Here is a 19,594-nt window from a genome sequence, read left to right as displayed (position 1 = left end):
GCGCATGAGTGTGGAGGGGGCTTATGACAAAGGAATATATAGTTGGTCAAACCAAATTGTAAGTACATAAAAGTGATAACACACTATCGCACCGCAACGCGACTTTGGTGCGTCGCACCCATAAATAAGAGCGAGAGACAGATATCTCTTTCTCGCTCTCACTTATGGGTGCCACGCACCAAGGTCGCGGGCGGTGCGATAGTGTGTTACCACAAAAAAATACTCATCCTATAAACTATACTCATCCTTTTCTTTTGGGTGCTAGTACTAGTGTAAGACAAAGACAGTATAATTCTCTCTGTCTATGTTTGAAATGAGACAGTCCTTTGACAAACTATAATTTATATACTTGGTCAACCAGATCTTGACAGTAGAAAAAGGCGGCAAATTTGAAAAATGTAGGCGCGAAGGTATACGTACGAAGGTACGTCCCATAGAAAATTTGAATTTCGCGCCTTTTTTGACTGACAACACTTGGTTGACCAGCTATAATACATCATAATACCAGTACAGTATTTGCTTTATTTTTTGCGCATGACAACATTATTGAATCGTAAACTTAAAAACCGTCGTCCCATCCCTAGAATATCACTCTATGTGTCAAATATTTATAGTCTGTGGTTTGCAGCGAAAAGTGGACGCCAATTATTGGGCTGTACATTCCTGGGTTGAGCAATCCCAGGTCGAGCATTATCGGTACGGGCCAATAATATGCGACCAATATTCGGCGTTCACTAAATGGATTCGTATTATTGGGTCGTGTATTATTGGGTTGAGCGTTATCAGGGTGTACAAGCTTGGTCCGTGCCAATAATATGAAGCCACTGTTTGGACAGGGCAATAATGTACAACCCAATAATTCGCGTCCAAAAAAGTGGACGCCAATTATTGGGCTGTACATTCCTGGGTTGAGCATTAACCGGACTCGCGGTAACGGCGACTACCTTGTATTTTTTTGTATTTTAATGTTGTTAATATTTATAAACAAACTTATAAATAGCATGATTAGCTGCTTATAAAATAAAAGGTGTTATAATATAAAACTTTTCGCCATGGCTCTCGACATTGTGGTGAGTTGTTCATAATCATTGTTAAAATATAATATCATTATAATACTGAAACATACGTTTTTATAACCTACAATCTGAATTCTGAGGGACTTACGCGGGACTCCGTAAAGTTCAATTTCGCTTAAATAATTGCGATCGCCTGGCGTCGGGAGCACGGCATATTCCTTCGCCGTCTGGCGGTTAAAAGGTTAAGATGTGAAAAGCCTTTTACAATATCTTCAATATTATTTGTTGCAGACCAGGTTCTACACCTGCCTAAACTACCCACTGCTGGAAAAACTGAAAGCGCTAACAACAATAATAGACCAATCAAGTCCCAGTAAAGACTTACAAGCAATATTCCCTCAGCTTATCAACAATATATTTGCTTCCTCATTCTCGAATGGCTGGGGATTACGCTCTGTGTCCTGGGACACGGACAGATATGAATATGAGTTGTTGGTTAGCTTCTTAGAGCCGCAGGGCCCCATGTTCAGGCTGTGTTATAAGCTGTTGCTGGATCCTCAGTTGAAGTACAACCTGCCGTTAAGTTCTCTGCCGGTAAGTAACTTGTAACTATTGTATTTTAATGAATAATGAAAAACAGACAATTGTACACCAGCAATCATACGTAAAACTATAGTGGAGTTTGTAATTAGCAAAAGATCCTTGTAGCTCCCTGTCAGCTGCAGAGAAAAGGTATACCTGCTGCCTAGAAGTTTGTATGCAAAGGTGCTAAGATAATAGTATTGCTGACTGGAAATAGGACACTAGAGACCCGCCCCTGGCTTTGCACGGGTCAAAAAATTATACATAAACCTTCCTCTTTAATCACTCTACCTATTAAAAAAAACCGCATCAAAATCCGTTGCGTTGTTTTAAAGATCTAAGCATACAGACAGACAGACAGCGGGAAGCAACTTTGTTTTATACTATGTAGTGATTGTTCATTGAATTTCATTGACAGTGTCATTACCCACTAAATGTATGTCTAAATGTATGTTTAGACCTATCTCACTAGGTACTTCACACTTGAATCATAAAAAAATGTTTAAACTGCTGCTCAAGAATCTTTTTAAACCCTGCATTCATTTCAGATGGAGTTGCAGATGACATTAGAAAGAGGGAGATGTCCTCAGTTCTACATGGACATGCTGACAACCGACCCACAGTCACTCAATGCAGTGGCTTTAGCTCTCAGTATCCTTTATACATCTATCCTGTAATACTTGCAGAATTAAACATATTTAAGACCATTGTTATAGAAAAAATTGTCCTTGAAACAGTTTTCATCAAAAAAAAAACATGAGTACAATTTCATGTTTTTTTAAATTATTTACTTCATTTTATTGAATGTGCCTATTGTATAAAGAGTCGTCCCAGAAATGCCGAAGATTTCTCATTTACCTATACTTGGTCAACCAGATCTTGACAGTAGAAAAAGGCGGCAAATTTGAAAAATGTAGGCGCGAAGGGATATCGTCCCATAGAAAATTTGAATTTTGCGCCTTTTTTTACTGACAAGGTTTGGTTGACCAGCTATATTGGTGTATCTGTATAGTATATGTGACTTCCTCAATAATTCCTTAACCTAAATATTCAGATCCATTTGACTTCTATATATTCAACTTTGCCCTTCACTTGGTGAGCTTCAGCCCAAACAAGAGCTCATGGGAAAACTGTGCATATTTTGCGTTGGCCTGTGATTACTTGATGCACTTCTTACCTTCTGACCCTAATGTACCAGTGCTGCCTCACATACCAAACTATTCGGGAAAAGTTCATATGGCGGCACCACTTCAAACCGCTAACAGGTTGGTACCTACCTAATATAAAATTGTCCTAGTATGAAATGGTCATGTGAATAAGCATATTAATCTATTTTATTGCCATAAAATTTCGCTGCTTCTATTTCTTTTTAAACTGGACTTCATTATAACACCACTCCAATCTATACATTTTAATCAAGTCGCATGGCATGAACGCAAGTCGTTTGGTCTGCGGCCTTAAAAAAAACCTTTGTTTCTAACCGAAAAAAACTTAACTCAAGCCCATATTGTTACAATTATTTTTCTCCGAGTCTTGAATAAAAAGAGAAGATTCATCAACATCTTTTTATTAATAATTAATATTTTCAGACCATTCAGCCAACATTCACCATCTCTCCTGATAATACCGGACCTGCCCGGAATAAGCAATCAACACACACCGCCACAAAATCAGACGCGGAACGAAGTGTGGCGCTCGGAGACTGTGCTGCAAGTCTTCATCGACGTATGGATGAGTGTGGAACAGTTTAACGCAAGAAATATTGAAGTAAGTTACTTTAAGCAACAGTGGCAACACGTAAACATGTACAATTTTGAGGCAAGCTGGGCGTAATTTGGTCTTCCTTTCCTGCAGCTATTAGAAAAAAAACCGATCAAACGCGAGTCGGACTCGCCCACCGAGGGTTCCGTACTTTTTTGTATTTGTTGTTATAGTGGCAACAAAAATACATCATCTGTGAAAATTTAAACTGTCTAGCTATTACGGTTCATGAGATACAGCCTGGTGACAGACAGATGGACTGTGGAGTCTTAGTAATAGGGTCCCGTTTTTACTCTTTGGGTACCAAACCTTAATTAGGCAAACCGCTTTTTATTTATTCCAAACCTTGTGTACAATTGTGTTTATGTATATCCTTCCAGATGTACCAAAAGAACTACATAAACGCCAATTCCAGTCCAGAGCGTGTCCGCACAGTGCGTGTTCTAGTTAAACACATTCACTCCTTCTCTGCGAAGCACCTATCCGACCCGGCGTGTCGGTCGGACGGCCTAAGGACGTACGCTCGGCAACTCATGTGCGCGCGGGCTTATCATTATATAAAGCATATGGTGTCGACTTGGCCGTTAGATGCGTCGTTTAGACTGGTCATGGAGCTGTGGTTGAGCCTTATACAGCCGTGGAGGTATACGGATAATGCTATCAATCAGGACAGGTATGTCATATAATTACATTTTACATTTCTCGAGTCTTTTCACCGCAGCTTTGGCCATCTGTGCTCTTCTAATGACCTCTTGGCCGCATTCCCCATCGTCGCTTATTTGCGACCCCAGGTACACAAACTTGTTTACCACCTCCAGATCGTGCAACTCGTTTGTTTTCTTCGTTTTCCCAGGACGATCAATAAACATCTTGCTTCTATTGATTTTAAGACCATACTCATCGCTGACATCGCTGATAAACTCAATCCTTCGCAGCAGCACTGCAAGTTCTTTTTCAGAAGCACCTATTATAGTCGTGTCATCTGCAGTGCTGTAAGTTAGAAAGGGATATCATTATTCGACCCTGAATCGCTGTGAAACTTCGGTTTTGTAGGAAGTGTCCTTTCTGTACGGTAGTACTATTACTTATTCTGTGCCTATAGATAAAAGGAGTACGACATTGTCGCAAAGCGTGATAATTTCAAACTTTTGAGAGCCTATGTTGTTCAAGAGACCATTCTCTTGGGGATCGACAACTTCCATTATATATCGGTTATGTTATTTTTGCAGGTTCCCTCAGACAAACAACAACCAGGAAGAGGGCAGCACCCACGCAGCACTCGACGCGAGTTTCACACAGTACATCGCCGAGAACTTCCCTGCCTACACCTGCATACTACAGCTAGTGCTGCCGCGGTTCATGGTCCTAGATCTGACTTCTTACAAAAATGCCGTCATGCTGTTCCGATTGGGAAAGGTTCGTAATAATCTCCGAAGTATAGTGTATGTCAGCCGGCGTTTTAAAAGATGCTATGTGCGGTTTAATATATAGGGGAACATACCCCTAAATACGTGACCCATTTTTTACCATTTTATACCCGCCTCGCGTAGTATATACCTAGAACCCCTCTAGTTTCACATAGTAGTAATTCATAAATATAATATGAAAATATTTTTGCAAACAGAAAGTTACAAAAGTAAAATTTGCGTCAGTGTTGCCACCTGTTAGTTTAAAAAGCGCTGCGCGCCATATTTGCATATAGGTATAGCTAGAAAAAGCGCGAGATTTCCCCAGAAGATATTGACGAAAACCTGAACGAAATCCATGTTAGTGGAAGCTTATTATGCGACAAAACCGTATGTCTGCAATTTATAATGATTTTGTTTCAGGTGTTTTCTCAGCAACACCTTGTTCCAATATTGAAAGGATTAGAAAAGGCGGTAACTGAAAATAATTCAGGGTTTTACGCAAGTCCCGAATCAAGTTATAACACCTCTGCACTTGATTCAAGGTATGTTGGTAAATTTGATCTTTTAACCTCAACGGAGGCAAATAAGCATTCGGTTCACCTGGTAGTAATCCGGCACGTAGACTATAGACGCGTGATACTCCAGAGGTTTCAGAAAAAACAAGTTATTGTATTGAATGTAAAGAGATGAAAAGTAGATAGAAATATCCTGCGCCCTAGTGTGACAGTTAAAATAGATGGCGCGGTCGCGGCACTGTCCCATGTTTTTTACACGTAAAGTTTTGACAACCAGGCATAACGGATTTGTCTTAGACTTGACACATCTTACATAATTGTTGAATCATGTGGGTGTATTTGTAAAAAAAATCTATTTGTTAATTCTTTTTTTTAGTTTTTCATATAACGGCATGGCTCTACACAAATGGGTCGCTATCGCTAGACAGGCCATATCCGAATTAAATATGTCACCGAACTTCGAGTACGAGCCCATATGGAGTGAAAACAAGAAACAAAACTCATTAGACTTTGTTAAAAAGATTGTTGCGGCCAAATTAGCCAGTGAAAAACATTTACAAGAGCTCGAAAAACGAATGAATCAACAACATAAAGGTTAGTTTTATTTATTACATTATTACATGTAATGCCCGCTCTAGGTACACAATCGTCGAGAGCGTCTCGCCGAGTCTCGGCAAAAAACCGACCCAATCGAAGAAGGTCGTGACTCGTATCGGAGTGTCTCGACGAGTGTGTACAGCCGAAATAAGAGTAGGTAACTCCCACGTGAGCCTTTAACATCTATGCCAGATATTCGTTGATGTCCGTGGGAAGCATAGTTTAGATAGCTAAACTCTGATTTTTCGAGCTTTGACCCTAATTTTGAGTTATATAATATGAATTTGAACCATATAGATAAGGCGATAAAATTGTTTTTACTGTGTGACAAAAAACCGGGCGTGTTTTTTTTCACTCAGAACCAGAGCTGTATTTTCGTGAGCCAACCGCACTGCATATAGAACAATACATTTAGTTTAGCTCTACTATAAAATAAATACCTTTTTACTTGTGTGAAACCGTAAGAAATTCATTAAAAATAATGAGTTTATATCGTATCCATATTTAAAAACTTAATTATGACAAAAAAAAATGGCATGATAAAGGTGTATGGTATCATTAATTATTATTTATATAAATTCAGTTCATTTGATAGGTTTGTGGGCCAGTTTCAAGCACTGGCTCATGCTGACTCCCGAGGACGAAGATTCGCAGGCGTTAGAGGAATGCAAAAAGGTCCCGAACTACCTGAACGCCACCATCCACTTCTTTGCTGATATTTTTGGGGTAAGATTTATTTGAGTATAATATTAAGAAGCCGGGTGAAAACGATCATTATTTCGGTGTCCTAGCTTTTTGCCACGGCTCATGGGAGGTAAATTCCTTGGCTTACCTTCCAACTCGAGGGCAAACTACGCCTTTATTGGGATTAGTCTGGTTTCCTTACGATGTTTTCCTTCACCGAAAAGCGACTGGTAAGTATCAAGATCAAGTGATAGTTAGTTTATAAGTTCCAATATAGTAGATTGTTAAACCAAGAGATGAAAGGCACTTAAAGGCACGAACTGAGCGCCAATAGTCCGAGACTGAAAGTGTGCCTTTCACCTGAGTTATTACACTCTGCTTTTCATTTTGAATACGAGAATCACTTGAATTGTTTATGCGCTTTTTTTATAGGCTACCTTTTTATCTCTAAGATTTAAGCGCGTGTTAAATAATTACATTTCGAAGCAAAATCTATACCTGCCTATTCGAACAAAACCATTTCATTGTTAAGTACGAGCGCTTATCGCTTGGAAAACAATGGTTTGGTTTATCAGGTACTCGTACAAGTGGATTAGGCCAGGAGAAGAAATCCAACAGTGTTATTGATGTTTATTATAACTGCATGTGGAATTTGGAAATATGAGAGCAAGACACCTACTGTTGCACTTACCGTCTTACCGGCTTACTTGCGGTAGTTTCGGTGGAAAGGTTTCTTGTTTTGAATTACAGGCTAATGACTATAGTGACTATAGTATAGTCGGTGTAAGTTAAGAAATCAAATCTGACAGCTGTATTGACCCTTTTATTAAGGCGACGGTAGAGGTGGGTAAATTTTCAGATTCTGTCAATTTACCCCATTTCACACACAAGCGCACTTCACGCACATAACCTCACTTTACTGGGGCAGGTCATTGACCCATCAAGTTTTTTTAATGCAGTTATTAATCATTCATTGAACAAATTGATTGCACAAAGTGAGGTCTAAATCGAAAACGTCATATACCGTCCCCTTAATGAAGCTAAGACCTACCGTTTAACTGATAGATATTTTTTATATATCGTCAGGGATAGTGCAATACCGCGTAACTAACAAATGCAGTAAGGTCCAACTTCCTTGTACGGTGTTTGAATTTCGAACTCTTTCGACTTTGTTAGTTACGCGGTATTGCACTATCCCCGACGATATGGGTCTATTCATAACTCAAAATTGACTTCTTACCGGCCAGAGACGATACATTGCCAAAATACTACCTTACCTTACCCTTACTTACGAAGGTCGATGATACCGTAAAGTACGGGAAAGCAAAAACCGGATTCATCCTGAGGGTCGCGAAGTTGGAATCTCGATACAATGCGAATTTTAATTCGTTTGTGGTGATCGTTCCGACTGAACATCTAGCGACCTTCACCAAGGAAGAGTTTTGGCCGAAGGGTGTCAAGTTTCGGCGGTACCGCGGCCGGCCGGTTCCCTGACACTACGGGGTTGCGTAATGCGTCGCAATCATAATGTGTTTTTTAGTGTTTAGTTATACTTTTATAATATGTATGTTTTAAGGTATTTATGTATGGGCCACTAGTTGCCTGAAATAAAAGATTTCATTCATTCATTCAAAATAGTCCCAATGCACACAAAAGGCGTCTTTATTTATAGACAGAAGGGAAGTTTCAAATTAAAATACATGATACTTTATAGGGTTAATATTTTTTATTTCAAAATATCACTGCCAGCGCAATATGGTCAAATTGACGGGCTTGACGAGATTGGTCAGTGCACATTGCCGTCGACGTACGGTAAACTCAGCTTGCGGAGCCCCCGACAAGGTGAACTGTCGTTATAGTCAAACTTGCTTTGTGGACATTCAAGGCCTCCCATAGATATCTTTCGAATAATCCCATGAATACTGTTATCTCTTGAGTAGTCACTGTAGCGATCACTTTTTTTTCGTCTTAGTGAACTTTGACTTGTCATCGTGCACTTGTAACAATCCTAGCGGATCCGCGATCTTTGGGGTTGTGTTAAGACCTGTATTTCTTAAATATTTTGTCAAATGTGAGCAACCATACGGGAAGGCGCCAATTTTATTTAATTCTTCATGTAACCTGGAAACTGAGGGTGACTCATTTCTTGAATAGAACTCCTCTAAAATCCGGTTAATAAGATCACGAGTGGAATTGTCAATTTTTGAAAACAAAATGTTTCTCTTCTTTTGCTGTTTTTTGCTAACATATCTCTTGATAGTACTGTATGAGACGCCAGTAAGTTGCATCGTACGTTTCGTAGCTCCGCGACGCCCTGTTTCGAATTTAACATTCTTGTACACACTTCTTACAAGTTTCGTATGTAGATTAAAAGCTTCTTCGGCGCACTCTTTTTTGTTATCTTCCCATGGCCGAAACATTTTTTTTATATGGATGAAAGTCCAAAAAGAATAGGTAGGTAATAGCACTATATCGCGAATCGCGTAACTTATTTAAATCAAATACCAGGTTTAGAATAGGTAGGTAGCACTATAACGCGAATCGTGTAACTTATTTAAATCAAATACGAGGTATTGTCAGTTACGACGGAAGGTTATAGACACGTTCGTTGCAAAGGACAGCTCACGAGAGACTAATCTTCCCCACCTCCAAACCCGAGAGAATGGCCAAATCTTATCTTCGCTTTACCTGGCATTGTTGTGTTTACCTGTTTACCCCAACTTTGACATATTGGACGGAGCAGAATGTTAGTCTTATCTTCCCTTACCCTCTAAGTCTCAGTGTTGTTTTAATTACAGAATATTTAATATTATATATTTAATAATTAGAGAACAGGTTTCGAAAATTGTACACACTTGAAATACATACATATGTGGTGTTTTTGATATTCCAACGAGCGAACTTGATGCAAAGTAACAATTTATTATTGAATGATAATAACTAAAATTGTGTTTTACCTACTAAGTAACTGAAATTGACCAGTGAAAGTTTTCATTACAGTTGCAAGAATCGTCATTGCTGCCCCTTGATCCAGTAGCGGAGGATATCACGGAACACTCGTCATTTGCAAACCAAACACAATTCTCGCAATCTATCACAAACAAGGTAACATTATTTTCAAAAATATTTAAAGTCGAGTCAATAGGAAAGGCTGGTAAAAGCTTATCGGAGATGGCGCTCTCGACGATGGCACTTTTTTGTCGATAATTTGACAAGACCGTAGAGGCGTGATTTGAATGAAAACGTCACATGATCAAATATGTGACGGTTTCATTCAAAAGGTAAGTATGTACCATTAGGCAATAGTGCCTTATTTACAACCAACAACCATACCCAAGGCCGTCTAAAAACTATGCTGGGGCCCTTTTGAGAAGTTATAAAGCGAATTAAGTTAACTAACATTTTTCTATTTCATTATGATCTTCAATTTATTATGTAATGGGTAATTATAAGTACTGTTACTGCCTGTCCTTCTGGGCCCTCTGAGGATGGGACCCCTGGGCACGAGCCTTGTGTGCCCTTATGGTAAAGAAGGTATTGACCATACCATACCCTTTTGGTTGAAATCTACACAAATTGACTGTTGCCTTCCACTTTAAATAACTATCCGGATACGGTTAACCACCGCGGAGATAGTAACGAATATTTTGTATTAAAGCAAATAAAAACGATTTAATCCCACCCAAATAAATGCACATACATTTTCCCTGACAAGATTGATTTGTTTTAGCTACGCGGCAAGTCAAAAAGCATTACTTACATGGGCGACCCAGACCTCATGCCTATAGCGACGTATGAGAGTACAATATTAGTACGGATGTTTTATCAGATAGCGTCGAGACTGAACGAAGTGGTGAGCATTTATACATGTAAAAACATATTCTACTTACTATAACCTCCTAAGCCTATTTCTTGATAAGGTCAATGAAATTAAACTAATTTTCACCTGGAACAGAGTTGCATTTGTTTTGTTACGTTAAATTTTCAAACAAATCAAAATTAACTCTATTTGATATACACTGTAGGTTTAAATTTCATTGACAAGGGCATATCCCTTTCCATGAAACGGAACTTTCGCTTGTTTAGTTTAGATGCAAGATTTCCGTTCTCTGTTTCCAGTATCAAGACGAATTCACAAATCTCTGGAATAGAAATGACTTCTGGGGGCATGTTGCCCGCGAAATACTGCAGCAGCCATGCACCGTCCACAGTTACGCGCGCGACGCTACCAATCATCAAAACATCGTCAGCCAAAACCTGCCTGCGCGCTTATCTCTACGCAGGCTAGGCTCCCAAGCTTTCGTCTTCTGGGTCGTCATAGGCTATCTGTTCCTAAGGATATTCTATTCTGCCAGCGGAGTGTTTTATATTTTTATACTGTTCATAATGTGGGCGTGCCTTGTTTTAACGAAGGCGACTTTTAAAATGTTAGGAATCATGAGAGTGTAGTGTTACCTAAGTGTAGAAATAAAATCTTTTTTTTAATTTGTCGTTTTATTTTCATTCTTAACTGTAGATAAGTTTATGGATTTAGCCGTGTCGGACCTTATTTTCGCATTTTAATGCACTTGTTTTAAGTCGAAATAGTTCTTTGTCATAGCTCTATCTAACTGTTTGAAAAGTATGCAACGCAGTTGTACCTACAAGTCCTACAACGACGCGAGTGTGGGTTAGAAAGTAATACCTAAGTGCATCTCGATGATGGAGACAGAGGCAATCGTGAGCCGCGTCTCGTGGCGCAAATGAATCAAATGTCAATTTACTCAATATTTGTATTTGATACATATCAACAGTATTTCTTAAGTGTAAGTTTAGGCACGATGTTCATAGAAGCCAGTTCCTGGAACAGTAGTTTACACGCGTAGGGCATCTCTACAGTGGAGACTGCGGCCGAGGAGCGGCAGGCGTGGCACCAGGCGCGCGACGCGAGCCGCCCGCAGCCGCCGCAGATGTCGGCGCTGAACGCGTCCGACGCCAGCATCAGGCGCTCCATTAGCAGCATGCTGGAAGGTACAACGATGACCTTAATACTTATGTCTAGAGCCGAGTTTTCAAACAAATTCTCAATACGGATACGCGCGGATCTCATGATTTAAGTCATGAAACTCGTCTCTGCTACCTATTACTAAACATAAAAGTATAAAGATCTTGAACGGCAGTGACATCGTGTACCATAGACTAGAAATCCTCTAGACGGAGTTTAGAGCAATTATTTCATGAAACCGATGCTGCCAAAAATACGGGGGTGCGGGAGACGAGGTGAGCGAATCCCCGTGCCGTGATTGGTCCGTTCAAAGACACGGACCAATGACGGCACGGGATTCTGACACTTTGACTCGAAGATGGAGTAAAATTACCGTATATAGTGGCAGAGGGGGTAGCGTTACTATGCTCAGTCTAGAGGATGTCTTGTCTGTGTCGTGTACAGACGTTACTACTGTTACTAGGCCTTCCTCAAGGTGGATGAACGATCTGTTAGTAGGATGGGCGACTACGGGAAAGGCAATTTAAGATGACGATCTGAAGAACCCTATCTCCCTGTTTCAACTTTTTACTTGGCTGGCGCGGTGACCCAAAATGAGTCTTGGCTTCCAACACAAGAGCGCGCCATTTTACTCGGTCCTACGTCGATTCACGCCAGCTTTCGCCAACGCCGAGCTCACGGAGAATCTCCACTCTATCCGCCTATCGATGTTTAGGATGGGCCTACAGGACGGCGTCGTTCAGCTTCTAGAAAGTATCTAGATACACATTGGCATTACCTAGCGCCGTATCCGATAAGACAGTCGCGCTCCATCTCCCCTAGCCGCAGGCCGCCGTCGCGCGAGCGGCCCTCCGTGGGCTGCCGCGTCAGCACGGCGCGCGGCCCGCGAGCGCGCGCGTGCATCTTGTCCTGTACCATGTGCTTCAGCTTCTGGTAGTATACCTATAACAACAACTTCTATATACTAAATGAACGCTAATTATAATTATAATTTTATTATTATTTCCTTTATTCATTTAATTTCTCAGATTAGGTTATTTATAATATGGATATAAAAATAAAATACAAAAACACTTACAAAAACAATACAAAATACATATAAACATATAATAAAAAACCTAACCTAGGGTGCCGCCGGCAGCGGGGCAGGGCCCAAGCTGCCGGTGGTCAGGGCCGCAGAGTGAGGAACCGACGTACTATACGCGCCGTGTCCAAAATTACCGCCTTCTGCATCTGACCCTTGATCCAACCACCTAGCGAGAGTCTCTCAAGATGTTGGTCGAGACTCTTCGCTATTAGACCGTTCGCTGAAACAACTATCGGGACAATGATCGTCGAATCAACATCCCACATGGCGGTTATCTCGTGAGCCAAGTCTAGGTATTTACTGGACTTGTCCTTCTCGGCTTTCACGAGATTCTCATCATGGGGGATGGTGATGTCAACGAGCACGGCCCGGCGTTGCGCTCGATCTACTATCACAATGTCAGGCTTATTATTATTTTTTTGTTATTAATGAACGCTTGTGTAGGTTCTAAATTCTATTCTACCTAAAGTTTGGCTACCTTAATCGGCGTGACGATTAGCTCGAGAAATGTAATAACTCAGGTATTCTGAAGAAGGATGCCACATTGCCTACGCATCCTAAATATAGCGATGCAACGCGCAAATTGTGGCTACTAATACGTTCCTATAGTATAACTTCCGATAGTGTACATTTAAAAAAGTGAACTATGATTTGTTCTTCACTACATGGCATAAAACAAAGTCGCTTCCCTGTCTGTCTGTATGCTTAGATCTTTAAAACTACGCAACGGATTTTGATGCGGTTTTTTTTAATAGATAGAGATTCAAGAGGAAGGTTTATGTATAAGTTGTTAACCCGTGCGAAGCCGGGGCGGGTCGCTAGTTATTGTCTAAAACGAACACCAAAACCACCAAATAACACCACGATACCATGATAACCAATACCTAATAATACCATGTATGCAAAATGTTAACTTTTATGCTTTTAGCTACATTTTTTGGAGGTGACTTATAATCAATAAATTAAAAATTCAAGACTTACCGGTCCAGAGTAAATGTACGCCTCAAGAAGTTCCCCAGTTAAACCTGAGTAAAAAATGTCCTTCCCGTGATAGTTAAACCCATGTTTCTCCAGCTCTTGGCAAACATCTCGCACTTTAGAACCACCAAAAGCCGTTCCTGAAAAAGAGATTCATGAGATGACATTCGATTTACAGTCGTGAAAAATTCTTCGATTAGACGGAGACTTTCTAAGTACGATACTAACCGTAGTGGAATTTCCCTTCCATCAATCCGGCTTTTCCAGCAAGCAATTCAATGGTTTTTCCAACTGTCATTCTCGATGGGAACCCATGCGGGTTCATTATCATGTCGGGACAGATTCCGCGATCGTTGAACGGCATGTCTTCCTGTTGCACGATGAGACCTGTAACACCTTTTTGTCCGTGCCTCGAACTGAACTTATCTCCAATTTCTGGGACTCTAGTTTGCCGAAGCAAAATTTTAATGAGGAAAGCTTCTTCGGAGTTTGAAGATACCATCACTTTCTCTATATAGGACTCGACTGGCCCTTTATATGTTATAGGAACGTCTTTGTATTCGACTTGCTGTGGCTGACCTTGATTCACTGGATTTATGGTTGCTGGAGGCATTTGCTTGTTGATTAGAACTTGTCTGTTCTCTACCATCTCTCCCGGCGCGGCGATGCCATCGGAATCCAGAATTTCATGCGCTCTGATAACTTTTCCTGTAGTCGCGTCTCTCGAAGGCCCTAATATTCTGTCCGAGGTCTGGTTACTGTATCTTTTCATTGTTGTTTTGGCACTTTTGTAAACGAGGCACCGGCCATATCCTCTGTCGATCGAAGCTCTGTTTAGAATCAAGGCGTCTTCGATATCGTAGCCACTGTAACTCATGACGGCCACGGTGGCGTTCTGGCCGGCGGGCAGCTTGTCAAAGTGTGTCAACTCTATAGTTTTCGTTTTTACCATTGGGCATTGTGGATACACCAAGTTGTACATGAGGGTGTCGATTCTATTTTTCTGGTTGTATCCAATAGTGCCTGAAAATACAAATTATAGATTTAAAATGCACTTATTCTGGATAATAAGTGCATTTAGCCTCTAGTGCATAAAAAGCTATATATGGCAGTATAATATTCGACTCTATTGACAACTATTAAACTTCTCCTAAGTATTTTTTAGGGTTCCGTGCCTACCCAAAGGGTAAAAAACGGGACCCTATTACTAAGACTTCGCTGTCCGTCCGTCCGTCCGTCCGTCTGTCACCAGGCTGTATCTCAAAAACCGCGATAGGTAGACAGTTGAAATTTTCACAAATGATGTATCTCTGTTGCCGCTATAACAACAAATACTAAAAATAAAATAAAATAAATATTTAAGGGGGGCTCCCATACAACAAATACGATTTTTTGTTGATGGTGCGGAACTCTCCGTGCACGAGTCCGACTCGCACTTGGCCGGTTTTTTAAGATGACTCATGCCTGTCATGCAATTGGACTGGCCAAACCAAGTTGGTTCCTTAGAATATAAAGCAGCCAAATAAGGGTACCAATAAAAACGTATCATTTTTTTGACGGGAATGGGGTGGCACTGGTAGTCACATATTGATCACCATCTTCTTGACTAAACCCTAATTGAAAATGATGAAACATAAACACAAAAGTGGTATTTACCCATAGCTTGTTTCCCCATAGCACACTGGTAAGTGTTCCTGGGACTCTGGTTGTGGTGCGGGTAGGGCACAAGCCCCGCGCACACGCCCAATATCGTGAACGGCTCGATCTCCAAATGCGTCGTCACGTACGGATCGATCTCCGCCTCTTCCGTAGCTATATGACTGTCGTTTTCTTCATTCACATCTAGATACTCAATAAGACCATCATTGAGGAAATCTTGGAACTTTCTTATACCACGATTCAGCTCGTTTATATGATGCTGTTGTACTAATGGGTGCCCTTTCTCGACTATAATGTAAGGCCGGCACAATCTACCGCCGTCGCTGCAAATGTAAACCGTCCTCTGGTTGTGGTTCGGGTAGATGGACACGAATGCTGAGATGAGACCGCGTCTTCTGAACATTCGGAACACTTTGATAAGCTTCTTGTATTGCCTTGAAACTCCTAGGATGTTACCTGGAAATTTAACATGAGGCCTTGTTACTTACGGTATCGTTAAATATTAATTATCATTTTGTCTTATTCATACCTTTGCTTAGGTGGAAGTTACTCTACCTACGTTACCTACTGGTCTACTGGGTTCAAATCACGAACACGAACGTATAGGATTGCAAAGTAAGATGCGATACGGCAAATCAAGGGTGCCACCATGCCACAATATTAGTGCCCATTGCAAGATGCCTTCAACGCCTTGAGAAACTACGCGGATTTGTTTACCCCATAGTTTACAAAAGGAGACGACAGAAAAAACATTTTGGAATTCGTGCTACTTACCGTTCAGAAACACCAAATAATTAGCCGGATGATTTATTTCCTCGCCGCCCAAGAGTCTAACGTCTTCTACGCCGGCGTTACAAGCAAGTCTCGCTATAGGGTGCTCAGAGCACTCAGTCGTAATATGCGTCATCAGAGCCAAATTCTTGACAAGGCCACAGGCTTCCCCTTCAGGGGTATCAGACGGACACAACATGCCCCATTGAGATGGTTGTAGAGACCGTGGCCCAGAGACTTTTCTGGTTTTCTCGAATTGCGAGTTGACTCTCGTCATCATACCAAGGGCGGATATGTAGCTTAGGCGACTGAGTACTTGGGTTACGCCATGTCTTTCCATTTTGAATCGTTTGATTGTCCAGTTACCCTAAAATTATAATTTGTTATGGAGTTCAATAACTCTGATTTAAACTTTCACGATTTTTACACATTATTAAATTGTACAACGGAGTCTTCTCCGAGACCACGGGGACAACGCCGTCCTCGAAACGTCGGAGGTAAATCTAAAAAATTTAGATACGCGATTAAGTCCCGTTGTACAATTTAATAAAGTTCAATAACTAAAACCGAAAAAAATAACAACTAAAACTTGTACTCCAAAATATACAGACATTATTTTTAAATGATCCCACAATCGCTCTAACCCTTTAAGATTTCAACGTAATTATGTCGCCAAAGATAAAGCCAACAGAAATATGTGTGCACTTACACTAGAAATCGCCGCAAACAACCCATTAGCTATCAAATCTGGTCGCATATGTTTCACAACATCAAACGGCGCCGCTTTTACTTTTGGTATTATTTTGTCAGCAATAGACTTCAACTCCCAATTAAATCTTTTAAACAGATCCTCAAACATAAGAGCTAATAAGGAGCCAGCTAACTCGAGCCTCTTGTTTCCATAGTAGTCCGGGTCATCAATGGATGCCTTGTTGGTCTCGGCCTCAATGACGCGCTTGACCATGATAGCAAGATAAATGGCTTTGACATAGAAATTGAAGTTTTGTACAGCAACATGAGCCAAGATGGTTGTAGCTAATAGATCACGGGCCTCGTCGATTGGTGTTCGAGATTTCGAATTTGCTGTTTGAAATCTGCAAATACAGACAACAGTTTAATGAACCTTAATGCAGCATAGATGTTCTTTACAAAAGCAGGTTGGCCATAATAAGTGTAATAATGACAACTAATTCTAGCTCATGTTTCCTGAGAGCCTGCATTCCAGTCATATTACAACTTCATTAGATAAAGCATTTAGTATTATTTATACCTTTTCACTCTTAACTTGCTGCCAATATAAGCAAGTGCCTGATTTTGCGTAAATATCTTCAGGTTGTGGCAGTCCATGATGCAAGGTGCCATTTTCTTAACAGTTGTGTCATCAGTACCCACAAGTTGCATTATTTCTTGGTCACTGCAAATACCCATAGCCTTGAAAGCAACCGCAATGGGGATGTCCTGAAATTTAATTAAAATATGACAACTTTTTTAGCATACTTTTTGTGATTTGAAAAACTGGTTTTTCTATAGAATCACCAGTCAAAACACTAGTATGCAGAGCCTCTAAATAGTTCAATATTATATTTAAAGGCTCTATTTTACATGTATGGTTTATATAAATAAAAATAACTTACATCTGAAAGGGCATTATGTCTCAAGACATATTTTGTATTTTTCAAAATGACAATGGTTCTGGTTTTCTTCTCATGAGTAGAACTTGTAACTTGACACTGTATGGCCCCTTTAAACTCATCCACTATCATTCTGTTTCTAGATAACTGCTCTTGAATCAATATTACCTTTTCTTGCCCTTAGAAAAGAGAAAAAAAAAGAATAATTACATCTATCTTATTCTATCTATTTTTAAACAAGTTGACTGGAATAAACCTCTATTATTATAATAAAATAAGGGTGACAGCTGGCAACTACAGTGGCCAGAAGCATGTGAGTGGCTAGACATTTCAATTTTCAATTAAGTTTAATGTAAATAAAAATAAAAAGTCCTGTAATACCTCTTATAATGAAGTAGCCACCAGGGTCATGGGGGCATTCATTCAATTGGGCCAATTCAATGTCTGATTTATTAGTCAGTACACAATTTGATGATCGCAGCATAAGAGGCATTCTGAAAAAAAGGTATAGATGGTCAACCAAATCTTGTCAGTAAAAAAAAGGCGCGAAATTCAAATTTTCTATGGGATGATATCCCTTCGCGCCTACATTTTTCAAATTTGCCGCCTTTTTCTACTGTCAAGATCTGGTTGACCAAGTATATATCCTCAATTTACTAATTAACAGCTTGTGTTTGCTTAAATACAAAAGTAGCTGAAAATTTAATAAAAATACAATGTTGCAGCAACACTACATATAAACATGTAATGCTAACATGTACCTATGTTCATATGTACCTATGTTCTATGTTCATATTAAGTTCATTGTCATTGTCTCTTATTTAATATAAGTCATGTTTACAGTAATGTAAAAACTATGCCTGGACAAATTAAATCCCATGTCAAGCATCACCAAAATAAATAGTTTCTAACTTAATTTGAAAATACCCACCTGCCAATCAGCTGTTTGTTTTTAATCACCCTCTGATTTCCTCTAATATACTCTATGTCAACAGTGATTGGTGCTGAATATGTCATATCTCTAAGCCGACATTCGTGAGGAGTTGTGGGCTTGGTTACATTAAATCCTTCCTCCAGATCCGGTGTGCCAACATAAGCATTGAGATATTTAACATAAAACAATGGATCAGAGTCACAAAACACCTTTTCATTGGCCTGGACTATTTTCTTGATCTCAACATTGATGAAGTAATTGAAGGAATCGATGTGTTGTTTTACGAGACCTTTTACTTGTAGGAAAGATGGAACCAACTTCCATTTGTCCTGAAATAGTAAATACATACATCAAACCATTGCATACTCTTGTTAAGTATGTTTTATAGTGTTATATAGGTCGTTAAGTGAAACAAAAATGTAACTTATATTATATAAATATATAGATGATATCAAATAATATTAGTAACAATAAATTAAAATAGTAAACACACTAACCTCTAAAGTTTTAACAGGCTCCCGTAACCCTTTGTCCCACTCACTGCCTTTGTCGCCCATTGTTACTTAAATAATTTGTTAGTTCACTATATTATTTAGAGATTAATACATCACCTATTTATCATAATTTTTAATAGAAAAACAATATCTTAACATTTTTTTATGATTTTTAACTTCACGAGCCGCGCATCGCATGTCAGAGTGACAGCCATGCCAAGCGGCTGTCATGTCATTTATGCTAGGATTGATTAAGCTATATTTTTAAAAGCTTTTAATCTATGTAGTCATTTTTTTTCTAATGCTCATACATATGTCTAGAATAGTTTTTGAAGTATGTTAAGTCCCCCCCCACACTTGTGCACGAATCGCGGCGCGAAGCCGCGTACACGAGTGTGGTGTAATTTATAGCCATAACACACTACCGCACCGGTTACGGCTTTTTGGTTGGACAGCCTGTATTTATTTAGTTTTTTTTTAATCTAGTTGGTT

At 39.8% G+C, this 19,594-nt stretch overlaps 3 protein-coding genes across 3 annotated transcripts in view; 2 read left to right on the top strand and 1 right to left on the bottom strand.

Moving 5' to 3' along the window:
* The window catches only part of LOC134648835 (nuclear cap-binding protein subunit 3-like), a 299,957-nt gene that overhangs the window by 230,260 nt on the left and 50,103 nt on the right, over positions 1-19,594 (top strand). The gene's annotated exons all lie outside the window — the stretch shown is intronic.
* LOC134648781 (sphingomyelin phosphodiesterase 4) lies at positions 975-11,027 on the top strand. The gene is made up of 13 exons (XM_063503335.1): positions 975-1,070; positions 1,308-1,610; positions 2,147-2,249; positions 2,653-2,863; positions 3,188-3,365; positions 3,740-4,032; positions 4,589-4,775; positions 5,189-5,310; positions 5,660-5,877; positions 6,476-6,606; positions 9,565-9,669; positions 10,295-10,417; positions 10,684-11,027. The coding sequence occupies exons 1-13, from the start codon at positions 1,053-1,055 to the stop codon at positions 11,011-11,013; spliced, it is 2,322 nt and encodes a 773-aa protein (XP_063359405.1). The 5' UTR covers positions 975-1,052; the 3' UTR covers positions 11,014-11,027.
* LOC134648822 (DNA-directed RNA polymerase III subunit RPC2) lies at positions 11,322-19,280 on the bottom strand. Its single transcript, XM_063503387.1, has 12 exons — positions 19,106-19,280; positions 18,606-18,937; positions 18,056-18,168; positions 17,678-17,853; positions 17,314-17,501; positions 16,753-17,137; positions 16,047-16,410; positions 15,270-15,728; positions 13,842-14,636; positions 13,617-13,753; positions 12,327-12,490; positions 11,322-11,567 (listed from the first exon to the last, which is right to left on the bottom strand). The coding sequence occupies exons 1-12, from the start codon at positions 19,163-19,165 to the stop codon at positions 11,351-11,353; spliced, it is 3,390 nt and encodes a 1,129-aa protein (XP_063359457.1). The 5' UTR covers positions 19,166-19,280; the 3' UTR covers positions 11,322-11,350.

Source organism: Cydia amplana, chromosome 6, assembly GCF_948474715.1.
Source record: "Cydia amplana chromosome 6, ilCydAmpl1.1, whole genome shotgun sequence".
Classification (NCBI taxonomy): Eukaryota; Metazoa; Arthropoda; class Insecta; order Lepidoptera; family Tortricidae; genus Cydia; species Cydia amplana.
Note: the sequence above shows the minus strand (reverse complement) of the source record. Positions and strands in the feature narration are given on the sequence as shown.

What these genes read in the sequence shown, in the direction of transcription:
- LOC134648822 (XM_063503387.1), bottom strand. Translation starts at nt 19,165, where the DNA reads ATGGGCGACAAAGGCAGTGAGTGGGACAAAGGGTTACGGGAGCCTGTT. An exon ending in AGCCTGTTAAAACTTTAGAG is followed by an intron (nt 18,938 to 19,105) that starts GTTAGTGTGTTT and finishes TTACTATTTCAG; the next exon opens with GACAAATGGAAGTTGGTTCC. An exon ending in GGAAGGGAAATTCCACTACG is followed by an intron (nt 13,754 to 13,841) that starts GTTAGTATCGTA and finishes TCTCTTTTTCAG; the next exon opens with GAACGGCTTTTGGTGGTTCT.
- LOC134648781 (XM_063503335.1), top strand. An exon ending in TGCCGTTAAGTTCTCTGCCG is followed by an intron (nt 1,611 to 2,146) that starts GTAAGTAACTTG and finishes CATTCATTTCAG; the next exon opens with ATGGAGTTGCAGATGACATT. An exon ending in ACCTCTGCACTTGATTCAAG is followed by an intron (nt 5,311 to 5,659) that starts GTATGTTGGTAA and finishes TCTTTTTTTTAG; the next exon opens with TTTTTCATATAACGGCATGG.